The 19712-nt window shown below is 34.4% G+C and overlaps 1 protein-coding gene across 3 annotated transcripts in view; it reads left to right on the top strand.

The window, feature by feature from the left end:
- Positions 1-19712, top strand: part of LOC144970930 (putative divalent cation/proton antiporter TMEM165) — a 30843-nt gene that overhangs the window by 2969 nt on the left and 8162 nt on the right. For 2 of the 3 annotated variants that reach the window (XM_078911120.1, XM_078911119.1), the window contains exons 3-7: positions 4632-4851; positions 7551-7649; positions 9600-9676; positions 16372-16548; positions 17028-17133. In XM_078911120.1, coding sequence (XP_078767246.1) covers positions 4632-4851; positions 7551-7649; positions 9600-9676; positions 16372-16548; positions 17028-17133 — 679 coding nt within the window. Of the gene's footprint in view, positions 1-4631; positions 4852-7550; positions 7650-9599; positions 9677-12180; positions 12214-16371; positions 16549-17027; positions 17134-19712 lie in introns of all 3 variants that reach the window. The other variant, XM_078911118.1, reaches the window with a different exon arrangement.

Below are 19712 nucleotides of genomic sequence, written 5' to 3'. Positions count from 1 at the left end.
GTTGATGTATTGGATGCCCTTAGCAGGACAGGCATAGTTTAATTTTAAAAAAATTTTTTGGGAGGATTGTAGACCCTCAAAGTTGAATTCAGTATTTTACTTTCCTGTGCTGAAATGTGAGGCAGATGTGGATTTAGGTGTGCTTGGTTTACTTTCTTTTGGAGTTGTAGATTGATCGGCTTTTCTCTTTTTTTTCCATTTTGCTTGAAAAAATCCCGTTATTTCTTTTAAGCATCCTTTACAATCCCTTTCAAGTTTTCTTTGAGACTCCTGCTTTTGTTGCCTATCTTTTTCCTAAACAACGTAATGCCCATCAATTTTCACTCTTTCTTGATAATTTGAACCATGGATAGAGTAGGAAACTTGAACCTGTGAATAAAGAAAATTGAGCGAAATTACATCATAAGCTATGAAAGACAAATCGGAATAAAAAGCAAATCTTGTTTTCTTAAAAATAATACAATAAAACTAAGAAAATAAAACTCATTTTTAACTTGTATCATATTACTTTGTAACAACTAAAATATTGACATTATACACAGCTAAACAGCTTGCTGACCCACTACATTTAAAGTGACTCAAAAGTTTTTCACATTAATTTAAATGTTTGATTTTCTTTTTATTTCTCCCAGGGCTTCTTGCCCCTTTAATAGAAGACTACTACTGGCTCCATTGTCATAAGGATAATATAGAACAATAAACAGTGTTTTTCCCTTAATTCAGACATAGCAAAAATCTTCAAGTGATCAAAATATTCACAAGCTTTAAAAGATTCAACTTACCTATTGCAAAATAGCAAGCTTGATGTTGAAGACCAGTGTTTGAAATTTTATGATCCAAATGTTTATAAAATGGCTGCCTGATCAGTTGAAACACATTGGAGTGGACATTACTCTTGAGACTTAAAAAACAACTTTTATATATATTGTCTTTGAATTAAAATAGAATTAGTCTGTCTGTTACTGTCAGTCCGTTACCCTAAAAAATGTCAGTCTGTTACCCGACAAAAGTACCTTAAATGATAAATTTCTTGAAAAATTATCTTACAGTGCTAAAGCCATTCATGTAAGGACAGAAAATCTGAAATAGTGAGTCGGTACAACAATCACATCTTTCGTAGATGAAAAAATACTGTTTTAATGGTAACGGACTGACATACAATTTCCCAAGGTCATTAAAACGACCAATGAGGACAACATTTCATTAAAATCGTAAATTTGAATGTTTATATAGGTTCCTGATACTTATAATTGTTTTAATATCAATAAACAACAGCAAAGGTGGCTATAATTTTGTAGAAGTTGCAAGATTTATAATATTGAGAAAATATTCTTTTTGTTCTTCAAATAGGGGATACCCTTACATTAAGCTATAATAAGCATCCTGTACCACAAATATGCACGAAATATCCTTATATTCATAATCCTGAATGATTTTCCAACAAATTGGTACCAAATTTTAATATGTTCTTAAGAATTTGTAAAACACCCCTTCGGTTGACATTTTCATGGAATTTCCCATTTAGGAAAGTATTAATATATTATATATATGAGTGAGGCCAAAACTCCTGTTTCACCTAAATAAATCCGGTCAGTAGCAAAAAATTCCGGGTTATGGGCAACTTTCCGTCAAATTCTGGTGAGGTCAAATTGTTCCAAGGATGACCCTCCAACCACCACATCATCTTCACTGCCACTACTACTACAACCACCATCATCGCTATCACTACTACTACAACCACCAAAACCACATCATTATCACTACCACTACTACTACACCACCACCATTACTTCATCATCACTACTACAACCATCACTACCACCACCACCACAGCATCATCACTACCACTACTACAGCAAATACCACCACCACATCATAATCACTACCTCTACTACTATTACAACCACCACCACCACATTATCACTACCACTACTACTACAACCACCACCCCATCATCATATCACTACTACGACTACAACTACAAGCACCACCCACCTCATCATCATCACTACTACAACTACCACCATCACATCATCATCACTACCACTACTACTTCAACTACCACTACCACATCATCATCACTACCACCACTACTACTACAACCACCACCACCACCACCACATCATCACTACCACCATCACATTATCATCATTACCCCTACCACTACAACCACCACCACCACATCATCACTACCACTACTACTACTACTACAGCCACCACCACATCATCATCACTCGCACTACTACTACAACCACCACCACCACATCATCATCACTAGCATTTCTACTTAAGACACCATCACCACCACATCATCATCACTACCATTACTACTACAACCACCACCACATCATCATCACTACTACTACTACTACTACTACTACTACTACTACTAATACTACTACTACTACGACTACTACTACTACTACTACTACTATTACTACTACTACTACTATTACTACAACTATTACCACCGTCTCACCATCACTATCACTACTACTACAACCACCATCACATCATCACCATCACCGTCACTACTACTACAAGCACCACCCCACCTCATCATCACTACCACTACAACTACCACCACTGCATCATCATCACTACTACTACTACTACAACCATTACCACATCATCATTACTATCACTACTACAACTACAACCACCACATCATCATCACAACCACTACTACTTCAACCACCACCACATCATCTTCACTACCACTACTACTTCAACCACCACCACATCATCATCACTACCACTAATACTTCAACCATCACCACCACCACCACACCATCATCATCATTACCACCACTACTACAACCACCAACACCATATCATCACCAGTACTACAGTCACTTAGATTTTGGAGCTTTACTTCATTTGAAATAAGGAAACTTTGGGATTGTATTTTGCATTGTGTTTGTATATCATAATATAGTTCTAATCTGTTATCTCTTTAGAGTTATACATGTAAACGCAATGTTAAATACATCCCAATTCCCTTTTCTTGTGTGCGGAAATTCCTCTTTTAGCATTGAAATTCCTCCGAGTGGTGTCTGAAATTCCTGAGAGACAAATTTAAAATTGGCATCTCTGTATATGTAATATATTATAGATGTAGATGAAGGATGGATACCAGAGTTGCAGAAAAATTAATTCTGGCAAAGGATGGCTGTTCATACTGAGTTCCTGCGCAAAGAGGGCAGCACTTTTTATTTGTCACCTTTGATTATCTGGCAACTCATTTTAGCTGGGATTTAATGGGTAATTGTTTGTTTCAAAACTTGGTTGCTATTGTTTTTTTTACATTTTGCAACTTTAGTTTTTTATAGCCAGTAAGGATTTTTTAAAGATAAAAATAATATTAATTCGACTCTTCCCTCTTTATATGAAAATTTGAAAATATATGTTATCTAGAACGCTAAGAGAAATAAGGATGAATCTCTCAAGAATGACTTTGTTGATTTAGCTCATGTAAGTAATATTAATATACATTTATTCATCTTTTTTTAAACATTTTTTTTTTCATATTTAGAAAAGTTTTAATATTTATATATATATATATATTGTTATGCCAAAACTCCTGTTTCACCGAAAAAAATCCGGCCTGTAACAAAAAAATTCTGGGTTACGGACAACTTCTGTCAAATTCCGGTGAGGTCAAATTGTCCAAGGATACCCCTCCTCCTCCACCACATCATCACTGCCACTAATACTACAACCACCATCATCACTTTCACTACTACTACAACCACCACCACATCATCATCATCATTACCACTACTACTACAACCACCAACACATACTGAGTCCTGCTCAAAGAGGGCAGCACTTTTTATTTGTCACCTATGATTATCTTTCAACTAATTTTAGCTGGGATTTAATGGGTAATTGTTTGTTTCAAAACTTCCTTGCTATTTTCTTTTTTACATTTTGCAATTTTAGTTTTTTATATTGATACATAATGATTTGTAAGATAAAAATAATATTAACTCGACTCATCCCTTTATATGAAAATTTGAAAACTTATATTATCTAGAACGCTAAGAGAACGGGTTCAACAAATACTTGAAAACGAGGTGCTTATGTTCATTATATAAAATCATAAAAGTAGACTCAAATTGTATATTTTATATGCATCATCTGGAGTTTCACTACAGCTGGCCTTGACACTCTAATAAGGGACTTTACGAAAAATTTGACTATTTCTATTTTATTAAGAAAAAATATTTTCTATATTTGATGACTATAATGTCATAAATTTTTCAAATTTTGAGCCATGTGGAGTCCAGTCAGCTAAATTTATGAGAGGTCGGTAATGATTTGTCCTTTTCTAATATGAGGTTTTGAATATTGAAAATTGGGGATAAATTATTGCAATAGGTAAATATCGGGTCTCTTCTCTTATTCAGCTCCAAAGTGTATTGCCTCCACTCATGCTTTTCTGTATGCAAAATTTCTCATAAAGATGCATAATGAAAAAGTTTAAACAAGGTGTTTCTGCCAGTTACGACTTTAATAAATTCATACATCAGTAGATTTGTGGCATGAAATAAAAATAATAATTCTAAAAAAGTAATAATCAAACTTCTTTTTTATAAATTTAAGGCTTTCTTTTTATCATTTAACAGGAAAAAGCAAATGCAGGTGACAAAGATGTTACGTCCGTCAAAGTTGACAAAGGCACCTCAGGCTTTGTCCATGCCTTTGTAGCCTCCTTGTCTGTCATCATTGTGTCAGAATTAGGGGACAAAACGTTTTTCATTGCCGCCATCATGGCCATGAAACACTCACGCCTGACGGTCCTTGTAGGGGCTTTGGCAGCTCTCTTTATCATGACTATTTTGTCAGGTTTGTATGGCACATCTTATTTATACTCTTTCACTTAATACTATTATTAATAGTGATAGTTTTAGTTTTTCATTGTTTTAAAACATGGATAAAGTGGATTGAGTTTTTTGAGTATACCACCACTTGCATAACAATTATTACCCCATTCAAGACTTGCCAATCAGTACGATTTTCCGTAATTTAGTATGGATTTTGATAACAAATACGGAAATATGAGAAAATGAGATAAATTACGCAAGATAAAAAATTTGTTTTAAAAGTGTAAGTTATGGTCAGTTTCATTAGTATCATCTATGGTCAATCAATACACATTTTGTGTGTCTGATTAGTGTATGCAGTTGATGTCAGATATTAGAATATTGTATTAATGGGAGGGGGGGTTGTGTCAATCACCAAGATATAGTATGCTACTTCCAATAGGTACATAGTATTATTGTGTGCTGCCTACTTCTCTGTTTAATTTTGGCAGTGAGTGAGTGTGTGTGCGTGTGCCCGCTCCCGTATGTATGATTGGGAATGTGTTGGGTGGGGGGGGGGGGGGGTCTGTCAAGGCTAAATCCATCCATTTATTGTTTTGCTCTAAGACTGCCAGGGCTTGACCCTCTGGTTTGCTTGTAAATTATTTGACCCCTTTTCAGTCTCCAATCAATCTGATTACCCCAAGATACACAATCTCCATGAATCCATATAAAAGTGATGGTGAATATTATTTCCAATTTTGTCAAGCTAATTCATGAACCTTCAAAGGAGCCTTTGATATGAGTTTCAATTTAGATTACAATTCCAAGGTTCAAAATGACATTTCAATGGACAGTGAGACTGAGAGATACTTGAAAGAAAAGAACTTCTCAAAACAAAAGAAAACCACCTTTGCCAATTGTCATCTCACACTTTAAGACTTAATTACTTTACCCAGTTGGATGTTTGCCCCATCAGGGCAATTTTTTTTAAAAGGTTGAAGCTGTTGCCCAAATAAATTAGAAGAGGATCAGGGTTAAACCAGCTATCATTCCATTGGTTGCTTCCTTATCTTCTTCTCATTCATCACATGATCCAAGAATGCAAAATCCCAGAATCTGACATACTAGTTGAACTCTGGGCTAAGCAAGCAAATGATCCTGATACACAATTACCTGTATGCTCTTCTTAAACCTTTTTAGTTGTGCCCCATTCTTCTGCAAGCTTTGAACATGTTTAATTTGCATGTTAGAAAGATAAAAAGTGACAACGGTCGAAGGTTAGTGACAGCCTTCTAGAAGCTCTAATCATTGTTAATGACATACCAACTACCCATCATCACCCCTTCATTTAAAATGCTTCGGTTTTGAAAGGATCATGCACGTGAGCCATGGGGAAGATAGATGATGCTGATATTGATATGTAGGACTAATAAAAAAATGGGTTGTAGAATGTCAAAAGAGATTCAAGCCACCCTTCCCTCTGTTAGCTTGACATATCATGTCTAGACTACTGTGGTCTCCCTAGTGGAATAAGTTATGGTTTTAGTTAGTTTGTGTTTTTTTTCAGACTCCAGTGAAAATAAGCATTTTTCTGAGAAAATAAGCAAAAATATGGTAAAATTTCGTAGAAAATAAGCAAAAGAATTCTTAAGAAGTCGGACATGGTTGGCAAGTCTGCCCCATTCAAATAATTTTGTTTATAGTGATAACTTTCTTTTTATATATATAGCACTAAAATTCACATTCAAATGTTCTAAGCAATGTACAAAATATTGAATCATACCAAAAATTATTTTCACATACACACGCACACAAAGATTTGCCCATTTTCAATTAGATCACACCCAAACAACAAACATGTCTAAACCTGAGCATGTATAGAGCACAATATCCATTAAACATGCTCAACGTGATTTCCAAAGAGTCACTAGCTATCAGCAACACTTAACATGTTGGATGAGACACTATGACTGGAAGGCAAAAATACAACAACAAAAAATTCACAACAGAGACAGAAATGTTAACTAATTTTACAGTTGGCTGTGTTGAGAGAATGTGAGTAAAGAGCCCAAACAAATGCAAATGTCATACCACAAGATCACAAACCAACACATCTACAATCATGAGAACTGCAATTAAAAGATATTTACTCCCTCATTCAAGACACAGCTTCATCATTCAAACAAGGGCAATCATATCAAAAGTTTAGCTCTAATGATAGACTGATTAAAAATATTCTGTTTTTAACTTTCTTTTTAGACATTGAAAGATTTTCACATTTCCTAGTTTTTTAAAAGAGATAGAATTTGAAATGTGGAGTGCAACATATCTAAAAGATTTAATGACTATGATAAGAAGATCTTAAGGTATGAGATGTTATGTGTTTCTGAATTCTTATAATCAGGAGAGTCAGCATAATAAACACATTTGTAGACTTGAATTTATTTTTTTTAAAATTAAAATCTCCACAGGCAGTCAATTACTAATCTGATGGAGTTATCTTGTAGTTCTCAGTTTGTTCAATTGATTTTAACCATTTCAAAATCCAAAGTCGAAGAAAAGAATAGAATTAAGTTTTTGATTAATTAGTATTCCTTTTCCAAAAGATGACTAATGATTTTTTTATTTTTTTTTGTTCATGTTACTGTTGTTTTTTTTTAATTGATAGATGGCAAAAATGTTTAATTAAAAAATATTAATTCTAAATTAATTAATCAATTTAAATATTTCTTTCTCTAGCACTGGTTGGTTTTGCAACAACAATCATTCCAAGAACTTTGACGTTTTATGCCTCCTCTGCCTTATTTGCCTTGTTTGGTCTCAAGATGCTGAAAGAAGGTGAGAAATAAACTAACATCCTTTTCATCTGCAGTTTCAGATTATGTCGGGATGATTTAGATGGTAAAGATTGATTTTACAGTAAAAAATAGGAGACAAAGTTCTTCTTCTTCTTCTTCTTCTTCTTCTTCTTCTTCTTCTTCTTCTTCTTCTTCTTCTTCTTCTTCTTCTTCTTCTTCTTCTTCTTCTTCTTCTTCTTCTTCTTCTTCTTCTTCTTCTTCTCCGTCATTCCCCCTCATATTGTCTTCATGTTTGAATGTCTAGTTGGTGAAGGAACACCATTGTCTTCCTCACCTCTGTCAGGGGCCCATACAGTTTGGTCTGCAGAAGTGTACCAGGCCAAAAATCCTTTCTTGCTGTTCCATACTTTGGGCAGGTCTTGAGTATTGAAGCATATGGTGCACATCTTCTTCTTCACCACAATCACACATACCTATTTCTTCTATTTGGTTCAATGTATATACGTTTTAATGAAATTAATAGGGTTAATTTCGAAAAGTGGCAAAAACTTGAAGCTCACATTTCTGTTAATTTTTATTTTCAAATCACTTTTTAGCACATCTAGATCACCCCGACATAATACCATTTTGAGGAGATTGGTCAAAGTAGTCATCTCAAAACAAGAGTAATGTCTCAATGAATTTGCCATTCTCACGCTATGGTTTGATATGTTTTTATCAGGAAATTTTGTTTTCAAACATTAGCACATTGTGTTTTCACCAATCCCTAGTGTTTGGGTACTAAGAAAAACAGGCACGTGAGCAGAATTGGGGAAATTATCTAAAAGATTATTAAATGCAAATAATTTCATGTTTCATATTCGTGTTTATAACTTTACGTCTAGCACACATTTTCATTCCATGTGATTGTGATCACTATTGATGATTTTCACACTTTAAACAAAGGTCATATATTTATTCATTTAATATTTCATAACAAAAGTACCAAAACCACCAGAAATGAACAAATTTCTTTATGCCTATATGTATACATTCACAACTGTATCATGAATTAAGTTCATCTTCGTCCATTGTTGACTTTTAAAAATTTGATCAACTTGTTTGAATGATCAAAATAATTTTCTATTGTCTAAGCCCATTAAAAAAAAAAAAAAAACAAAGAAGAAAAAAAACCCACCAGATCACCAAGTGAAACAAGTCACTGATCATGGTTGGCTCTTACTTTCTTACTTACTTCCAAAGTTATCTCATAAGAGGTCGACTGGAAATGGCTCGCCATTCTTCCGGGTCTCAAACCAGTCTGTTGCATTTTTCACTTGTCATCCCAGTCCAACTCTTGATGTCGTCTAGCCATGATCTTGGGGGACGACCTCTTGACCTCTTGTATATTCTTCGATGGCTTTACAGATAGTGTTATGCCATTTAGTTTGGCCAAAGTATTTCAATTTCCTGGTCTGAGCCTACCATTGGCAAAAAAATGGGATCAGGCAAAATGAGTTTGGAGTACCTAGTGTTCAGAGTAACAAATTTGATAGAAAAAATTTTTTTTTCATGGAAAAAGCAGGGACTTAGACAGAACATGTATTCTGGCAGTCAGCATTCTTTTGTTTACCTCTGTACCAATGTATGAATTCAAATAAGCATAAAGCGTAACCCACATAATAGAAAAGAGAAGTTCCACATGAATGGTTAAACAATAATGAAGATTTACCATGCGACTATACTTGTGCTCATTTTATTTTGTTGAATTCATTTCGAAATGGCTTAAATTTGTTTTGAGTAATGCTAAAGATAAAATAAGTAAATCTTAGTAGTGTTTTTTTCTCCACATCATTCTCCATTTCCCTGTGCAACCACATACTTGGATCATACCATAGCCCAGGTGATGACCCCTTATTTATAAGAAAATGTGAATTTATAGGTATGATGTAATATGTAAGCAATAACAATGTTAAATTTTGTTTTCTTCTGTGTCTTGTAACCTGCTCAGGCTGGGCAATGTCACCGGATGAGGGACAAGAGGAATATGAGGAAGTTCAGGCTGACCTCAAGAAAAGAGAAGATGAAGTAAACACATTTACATGAGTTTTGGTTGTTCTTTCTACATTTTCATTTCTTTCTTTTTTTCTTTTTCCATTTTTTTGCTCCTTTTACTGTTTCCTATTTGGATTCCTATGTCTCTGTTTCTTAATGTTATTGGGTTTGTTTTTTTCACATTCCATACTTTTCTATATGATGATCTCAACATTTCAATGATGAATTGATGTCTTTTTATGATTTTTGAAATTTTATCAAATGCAATAGTGTGCTGAATATCTGCGTGATTGATAATTAGCGCCTATATCGACAGATAAGATCACTGTTGTAGCAGGAGGCTTTAATCTTTTTATGATAAACCACTAATACTACTGCAGCAGACCACATTAGTAATCGCAGCATCTGCCTTAATCACAATTTTTCCCACACCAAAACCTATGTAAATTTACTATGATCACTTTTTTGTTTTGTTTTATTTTTTGCTCATTTATTGTTTTTATATGCCTGACAAAGTAGTTAGGAAGCAATGAGATTTGAATTAATTTTCATAAGGAAGGGAGCTGTAACGAAGTGTTTTGGGCTAATTGCAAATGCTGGCTAATCCCTTTTCATCGTTATCACTAAGAGAAAATTGCATTGTTACAAAAACTGGTGCAGTAAAATGACAAATGAATAATGATAAATAATATTATAACATACCCTGACTGATCATTTTGTTTGTTTTTTGAAACAATGTTTTAAAACATTTTTCTTAGTTGCCTTTTCATAAGGAAATTAAAGAATATACTATACATATAGTTTCACTTTGATTGAATTATTACTTTTTGTAGCCCCTTTTGCTTACACGCTACATTGCTAATGCATCAGGGTCTTATAATCTGCTTTTTTCTTTTTTTTTGAGCCATAGAGGGCGTTATCACTTATTGCTGTATTGTGCCGGATCACCTGTGGTCGCCCAATACTTTTGTGTTAGGTACTCTCTTATATTTACTCTTTTTTTCAGTTCTGATTCAAGTTATTTATTCTAATTTTAGCCATGAAAACTTTGTTTTTGCTAAAAAAAAGTTCTAATTTCATTTCCGCTTGACCATTCACTGATTGAGACAGAAGTTTGGTTGAAAAGTGTTGGAATTTGGAATTTTGTTTAAAATCAACTTTTATCATTTGTTTTCATAGTCTTGATAATTTTATTAAATAATGCCTCATATGTCATAGAAAAGGCAATTGATTCTTCTATTTTTTAACGTTTGAATTATCTCTGTATCTTATACAGTCAAAAAGACATGTCTTTATTTTGTTTAAATCTCATTCATTAACAAACCAGAGTTATGTCCCTTACACCAGCCATTTGAGGTAGGAATATATGAAGAGGGTCAGCACTATAAGGGTTAAACAAGAGAAAATACTTAATGAGATTTATAAAGAGAATTGTTTTTTATGGCTGTTTGTAATCATAATTTCATGTCAAAGTTTTACTTTTCTGTAATTTATGTGTTGGTTCTCATTATATTATTTGCTCGGTGTGATGACTGGAAATGATCGTTTTAAGTTTACTAACTATGAACTGCATTTTTTTCTGTATTTGTTAAACTTTTTGGATTCTGGCGGGGGGGGGGGGGGGGGGGGGGGTCATGTGACCCATTGCTAGCATGCATTTGGTAAATAATAATAGCTTGAGTTTACAATGCTTGCACTAAAAAATAAGTGATATTTGTAAAATGCTTTCGCCATTGCTTCATCTGAATATTATTATTATTTTTTAAAAGTTATTATTGTTGCTCAAAGGAATAATGGTAGACTGGAGTAATTGTAAAGCGCATATACATATAAGCACATGTGCTCTCATACACATAATGACATTGTTACATATATGCATTACTTCAACGAAGCGCAAAACATTAAGCTATAAACTCATTTACAATTTTAAAAGATGTTTTCACATGAAATATCAAAAGACAAGACGATGTAAATTTCTTAGATATTTTGGAAAGATCTTTCTCGAATATTTTTATTTGTTTTAGGTTTCTCACCTAGAATGCAGATTTTGTTTCATTGTAGAGGATTTGACTGTGCTTAAATGTACATGATGACACAGTTTTGAAATGGGATATCCTATAAGAAATTCTTTTATCTAATGACAACCAGGGTAACTCATTTAACAAGATCGTTGCAATCAAATTTAGTTTTATTCAGAACATGCTGTGTGGTGTTGTTTTGGACAGTCTGAAGTCATTTAATGTCATACTGAAGAATATTGGATTTTAAAGAGTTTCAATGAATAAGTCTTTCTAGAATCAGGGAATTTGTCAGACGAGGTGCAATGTCTTTAGAGATGATTTAAAGATCTTTAATTAATATCTTTCTTAATTCAAAATACACACTGTATAAATCAGACACTGACCCCAAGGCTCTGTGCCGTAGGGTTTTTTTTTTGTTGTTTTTTTTGAGGAGGATTGAGAATTTTAATTGATCATGAGAGGAAAAATAAGCTAATATTCTTTCAAATAAATGACAAAATATGTTTTTACTTACAGCAAATAGAAGAGCATTTGGAGGTACCCCAGGAGGTATAGTGTGAGACCTTCCAAGTGTTTTGTGGAAAGCTATAAATCCTGTTTTGATCCTCTTTATGATTAGAAGTTGCAATGCATATCGATCCTTATATGACTGAGAAGGCTGATTAAACCTTCTTGTATATTTTTCTTTTGTTCTTTGTGTGGCTAATTGAAAGTCCTTGAAGTCACATGGTGTGGAAACGGATATGATCTATACAATTGACTGCCATATGAGCACCATTTGATATATGTAAAAATATCAAACCCATGCAAGAGAATTGAATTCATATTTGCAAGATATCAGAATTTAAATAGCTGTAGTCACGTCTCTCCAATATGAACACCTCCATTCCCAGCTTCTTGTCTGGATTACAGAGACATTTGGATAGTGGAATCACTCTCTCCTTATGGCGATTAACCGGATTTTCCACAAAACTTCACACCCAACCTATACAAAAATAGATTTATTTCACTCAAACACAAAAGCTGTTCTTGCTATACATATTTTTTGTTTTGCTAAATTAGATCTTCAACACAGTGTTAATTTACTTTAACTATAGCAAACATTTTTGTTCAAATATTATGATGTACAAAAGAAATTTGAATGACAAACATGTTGGCTGCATCGTAACGAATGTGACGATTTTCCTAGGGGTGGTAAGTGGGGGGGGGGGGGGGGGGGGTACAAATAGAGAAGAAAAAAATCCATCACCAGGCAACCTGATAATGGAGACATTCGGATTTTGAAGCTCCAGATTAGAGGCTAGCAAAAATGATTTGAATCAGATTTTTTGGATGAGCTATTTAACTCTTAATTGCTTCTACAAGCAACAAATGATTTGCATGTTCAGTGCTTTAGACAGTGAATGGGTTATGTCATAGGTGAAGATTCACTTTGTTTCCATTTTCAAAATTATAAATTTTATTTTAAATCACCCAGATCTTTGATACATGTTGTAGTAATTAATATTGATTTTATGTTGTTTGTTTGGGAGCATAGGGATACTTAGATCATGTAAATGTTTTTCTTAATACAAAGCTTTTCCATTCCTCACCTGAAACAAGACTACCAAATTATTCTGTTTTTATTCCATGAATTTTTCTTTGCTTTTAAAAATTGTGAACCCTTTTATTCTGATGGCAAGCTTCAAAGATTCTGCATCCTCTCCTTTGCTTAGTCCTGTATGAAGGGAAATTCGTTTCTCCATTTTTCATCTTGATTTAATTAGCGTTTCATTACTTATTTTCTTCAATGGACATGATATGTATTTTGTTTTTGAGGGGGGGATGGTTTTTAAATTTGTCAGTGAAATTAGAATTTGAAAATATAACTTTAGATTAAGTTATAGCAGGGAACAATTTATGTATCCAGAAGGAAAACATGTACAGGGAAAATCAATCATATTTTGATGTTCAATTATTATTGATTTAGAAAGAATATAAACTTAGGATGATTTTTTTTTTTCAAATAAGGTCAGTCACCTTATTTATATTATTATATGGATAAACTTTTTGTTTTTTGTTTTACTCAAACCTTAAATAATATTTGACCCATCACGTCAATCTGGTATTAAGTCGGAATGAACTAGATGCAAAAAAAAAAAAAAGATAACGAATTTAAAGTTTAAAGTCAAAATTCTCAGAATTAAGAAATATAAGCCTTTTGGAGTTTAGAAAAAAATCATTAGATAAAAATCCAAGGTTCTTACTATAGGCATTAATTTTCACTGTTTGGTTAAGGTAAGCTTAAAATTTAATTTTCAACATCAGGTTGGACATAATGCCGTTTTGAGTCAATGGGTCACATATCTCACTGTTTCACTGAGAGAGTAGTGGTAAAGTAGGAAATGAAGCCTAAGTCATGTTACTTTAACTTTCACGTTATAACATGAAAAGTAATGAAAAATAAAAAATGTTATGATTTTGAAGACACTTAGTCTCTATATGAATTAAAAAGTCGAGCATCACCCTTGAATCATATACCTATGATGTTCGCATGGGTGTACGATCCGATAGTGATGTCGTTTCTTCTTCTCTTTACTAGCCTATCCTGCTTCTTTGGTTTGTGATTGTATTTTTGACAGGGGATATTTTTTTTCCTGTAAATCCTCTGCCTGTTTGTTCTTGGTTATTTATAATTTAGCTTATGATATCTTTAGGTTATGATTTTGATTGACATTTGTACTATTTTTGTTAGATTGCTTGTTTTTTTGTTTCAGCGGTCTCTCATATAACCTCAATTGTGTTGGAAGAGACCTAAAGCAACAAACAAACAAAAAAAAAAAGTCGAGATTATTGTCATTGTTTTGCATAATGGTTTTGCTTGAGCAGTGAGTTATTTAAATAGTGCCTATATGTAACTAGAAAGTTCGCGGGTGGTTGGATGGGAGCATCACCCTTGAATCATATACCTATGATGTTCGCATGGGCGTACGATCCGATAGTGATGTCGTTTCTTCTTCTCTTTACTAGCCTATCCTGCTTCTTTGGTTTGTGATTATATTTTTGACAGGGGATATTTTTTTTTCTGTAAATCTTCTGCCTGTTTGTTCTTGGTTATTTATAATTTAGCTTATGATATCTTTAGGTTATGATTTTGATTGACATTTGTACTATTTTTGTTAGATTGCTTGTTTTTTTTGTTTCAGCGGTCTCTCATATAACCTCAATTGTGTTGGAAGAGACCTAAAGCAACAAAGAAAAAAAATAACTAGAAAGTTCTCTTTTACCCATCTATTAAAACAAGATGTTTACCCTTAACCTAGTAATTCGAAGAATGCGACGACTGTGCAACCCAGATACTACTAAGTTGCCAGAATCTAAAGTCAAGTTTTGTTGAATTGGAGCTGTTGTTTAAACAGAGCTATATTAATTATCACTCTTGAGCTCAATGAGAATGAAAATCAAACAAAACTTGTTCAGTTCCCCTCCCATTCATGTGAACTCTAGATAGTTACTGACTGAATTTACACAATAAATTACTCCATGCAGACAAAAGAATATATCTGTAAAAAGATTGATATACCCTGTTCAAGATAAGAAAGAGACTGGACACGAATTGAAATGAATACTATTTTATTTTTTATTTTTTATGTCTTAGAGCCCCAGTTATATTAAATCCATTGTTTGGCTCATAACTTGAGTGCTTTATTGTGGATTAAAAAAAACATCTCCTTATGAATATAACGAATTCGAAAGAAAAAAAAAAACAAAAGTACAAAAATAAATTAATCACAGTATCATGAATATTTTTTTGTGCGAAACTTGCTTGAAAATTGAAAGATCTGTAGTTTATTTTAAAACTCTAACTCTAATGTCAGTTGCCATATGACTGCTCCATGCTCATGACTTGTTTATACATGTCAGCAGTTAATCCACTTTCCCAACAGTTACAAGAAAAACAGATTTCTCGTGTATTTTTAAAAATAAATTACTCAAGGCTTTACTCAGACTATGGTTTTGGGTCATGGTCATTTTACTGAATCCAAACTTGCTTATTTTAGCAGTGGCACAAGTAATGTTTAAGAATTATTTTTTAAAATGATTTTTTATGTCTCTGTTGGACTTGAATCCAATGTATCTGAGTTGTATTTTTACAGTGTTTAGAGGCGGGTGGTTGGATGGGAGCATCACCCTTGAATCATATACCTATGATGTTCGCATGGGTGTACGATCCGATAGTGATGTCGTTTCTTCTTCTCTTTACTAGCCTATCCTACTTCTTTGGTTTGTGATTGTATTTTTGACAGGGGATTTTTTTTTTCTGTAAATCTTCTGCCTGTTTGTTCTTGGTTATTTATAATTTAGCTTATGATATCTTTAGGTTATGATTTTGATTTACATTTGTACTATTTTTGTTAGATTGCTTGTTTTTTTTGTTTCAGCGGTCTCTCATATAACCTCAATTGTGTTGGAAGAGACCTAAAGCAACAAACAAAAAAAAAAAAAAAACAGTGTTTAGAGAAGTATGTGAATTCGATTTTTCTCAATAGATAAACTTGATATTTTCCATTTTCTTTTAATTCTTCCACTCTCTTCTTCAATCTGATCTCCTATCACTTAAATGTCATATGGGTCGATTAACTCTCGAAAATATTAGAAAGCAAATCATTTCATATCGTTCCAATGCACAATGAATTTTAATGTGCATATTTTTCCTTCCTATTTCAGATCGCCAAACAACGAGGGGGCACTCAGGATGTAGAGACTGGCATCATAAGGACACCTGGAAGACATATATTCTCAGGCATTCTGTCCACCATTTTCCTTCAGGCACTGACTTTGACTTTTCTGGCTGAATGGGGTGACAGGTCACAGATAGCTACTATCATGTTGGCTGCCAGAGAGGTGAGTTAAGGCCTTACCCAATAACTGGGGACGGGATGAAAGGGGTGGAGGGTGGGGGAGGAAGGAGTAGTGTTATGCTTATTATTCATAATTTAATTTTATGATTATAGCACAAGATAAAGCGTTTTTTATGCCTTTCAATATTAAAACAAGCTGTCCCTTGGTTTGAAAACTTGACCTTTCCCCACTTTGAGCTGGAGGAGTCACTCTTAATTTGTCTTCTATCTTGGATTTTGGTATGTTTCTTCTATTAGTATTAATGCCCAGAGCCCTCAAGACTGAGGGGTATTGATGCATGTTGTAAGTGTTCATCATCATCATCATCATTATTATTATCATTATTATTATTATTATTATTATTATCATTATTATTATTATTATTATTATTATTATTATTATTATTTATTTATTTATTTAGATTTTATTTGAACAATAAATATTAATATTAATGTGATTCTTTAATTCAATGTTGTAATCAGGATGTGTTTGGTGTAATAATTGGAGGATGTCTAGGGCATACGTTATGCACAGGTCTTGCTGTTCTTGGAGGTAGATTTATTGCACAGAGGATATCAATCAGAACAGGTAATGAAAATAGAGGCTGTTAGGTCTGTTAATAGATTATTGATTTACACACTTATAGATGCACATATTGTCGTAGATAATACATCGAAAAGTAGTCCTATAGAGCCATTAGGCATTAGTTTATTCCAGTTTCTATAACATGAAATATACAATGACAATTGCTTGCTACCCTTTGGATAGGATGCTAGTCTATCGCAAAGTACTTTTTGCCACATATAACAGACCCAGCTACCCAATCACTGCTGGGTGGACAGGGGGGGATCAGAAAAAAATCTTGACTGCACCCGGGATCAATTTCAGATTTAACGTCATTTTGGTAATGATATTCATGAACGAAAATGAAAAAGTAGTCAATTCGTTACAGATTTATTAACGATGACAGGTACAGATCTGTTTAGATCACTCCTGCAGGTATTTCTTTGCCTTTTAACTTTTAACATGATTTGGTAGCTGGTTTAATGTTAGAGTTGGCATAGGGTGAATTTTAATTCAGAAAAGTGAGTGGAGCAGGCACTTATGTTGGTAACAACAAGATATGAAGTGAATAGAAAAGTGCCAGAAGACAATAGAGAATAAAAATTTTTTCGCGGCGGTGGTGGGGTTTGAACCTGCGACCTTATTGGTACGACAACTCCGCCTGGCAGGTGAGAGCGTGGCTCTACCGTGTGAGCTATCCACGAACACAAAATATTCGTTTCAAACTCAAAGTCATTACTAGATCCCTCTCTCACCCACTTCTTGAGATCGCCGATTCGTTCGTACACCACCATCGCGAATAATTTTGACCAGCAGTTAAGCTTAATAGCCAATATTCTCAACACAAACATATAACATAGAAACGATTGAGACATTGAGTATGCTCCGGTGTATGGGGTGAATTTTAATTCAGAAAAGTGAGTGGAGCAGGCACTTATGTTGGTAACAACAAGATATGAAGTGAATAGAAAAGTGCCAGAAGACAATAGAGAATAAAAATTTTTTCGCGGCGGTGGTGGGGTTTGAACCTGCGACCTTATTGGTACGACAACTCCGCCTGGCAGGTGAGAGCGTGGCTCTACCGTGTGAGCTATCCACGAACACAAAATATTCGTTTCAAACTCAAAGTCATTACTAGATCCCTCTCTCACCCACTTCTTGAGATCGCCGATTCGTTCGTACACCACCATCGCGAATAATTTTGACCAGCAGTTAAGCTTAATAGCCAATATTCTCAACACAAACATATAACATAGAAACGATTGAGACATTGAGTATGCTCCGGTGTATGGGGTGAATTTTAATTCAGAAAAGTGAGTGGAGCAGGCACTTATGTTGGTAACAACAAGATATGAAGTGAATAGAAAAGTGCCAGAAGACAATAGAGAATAAAAATTTTTCGCGGCGGTGGTGGGGTTTGAACCTGCGACCTTATTGGTACGACAACTCCGCCTGGCAGGTGAGAGCGTGGCTCTACCGTGTGAGCTATCCACGAACACAAAATATTCGTTTCAAACTCAAAGTCATTACTAGATCCCTCTCTCACCCACTTCTTGAGATCGCCGATTCGTTCGTACACCACCATCGCGAATAATTTTGACCAGCAGTTAAGCTTAATAGCCAATATTCTCAACACAAACATATAACATAGAAACGATTGAGACATTGAGTATGCTCCGGTGTATGGGGTGAATTTTAATTCAGAAAAGTGAGTGGAGCAGGCACTTATGTTGGTAACAACAAGATATGAAGTGAATAGAAAAGTGCCAGAAGACAATGCCAGAAGCAATAGAGAATAAAAATTTTTCGCGGCGGTGGTGGGGTTTGAACCTGCGACCTTATTGGTACGACAACTCCGCCTGGCAGGTGAGAGCGTGGCTCTACCGTGTGAGCTATCCACGAACACAAAATATTCGTTTCAAACTCAAAGTCATTACTAGATCCCTCTCTCACCCACTTCTTGAGATCGCCGATTCGTTCGTACACCACCATCGCGAATAATTTTGACCAGCAGTTAAGCTTAATAGCCAATATTCTCAACACAAACATATAACATAGAAACGATTGAGACATTGAGTATGCTCCGGTGTATGGGTGAATTTTAATTCAGAAAAGTGAGTGGAGCAGGCACTTATGTTGGTAACAACAAGATATGAAGTGAATAGAAAAGTGCCAGAAGACAATAGAGAATAAAAATTTTTCGCGGCGGTGGTGGGGTTTGAACCTGCGACCTTATTGGTATGACAACTCCGCCTGGCAGGTGAGAGCGTGGCTCTACCGTGTGAGCTATCCACGAACACAAAATATTCGTTTCAAACTCAAAGTCATTACTAGATCCCTCTCTCACCCACTTCTTGAGATCGCCGATTCGTTGACCCACCATCGCGAATATTTTGACCAGAGTTAAGCTTAATAGCCAATATTCTCAACACAACAATAACATAGAAACGATGAGAATTGAGTTATGCTCGGTGTATGGGGTGAATTTTAATTCAGTAATAGTGAGTGGGCAGGCACTTATGTTGGTACACAAGATATGAAGTGAATAGAAAAGTGCCATAGAGACAATAGAGATAAATATTTTTTGCGGCGGTGGTGGGGTT

This window comes from Berghia stephanieae, chromosome 4 (assembly GCF_034508935.2).
Source record: "Berghia stephanieae isolate SIO BIC M18660-M18661 chromosome 4, UCSD_Bste_1.3, whole genome shotgun sequence".
Classification (NCBI taxonomy): Eukaryota; Metazoa; Mollusca; class Gastropoda; order Nudibranchia; family Aeolidiidae; genus Berghia; species Berghia stephanieae.
The sequence above is the reverse complement of the archived record's forward strand: the minus strand, read 5'-3'. Positions and strand labels throughout refer to the sequence as shown.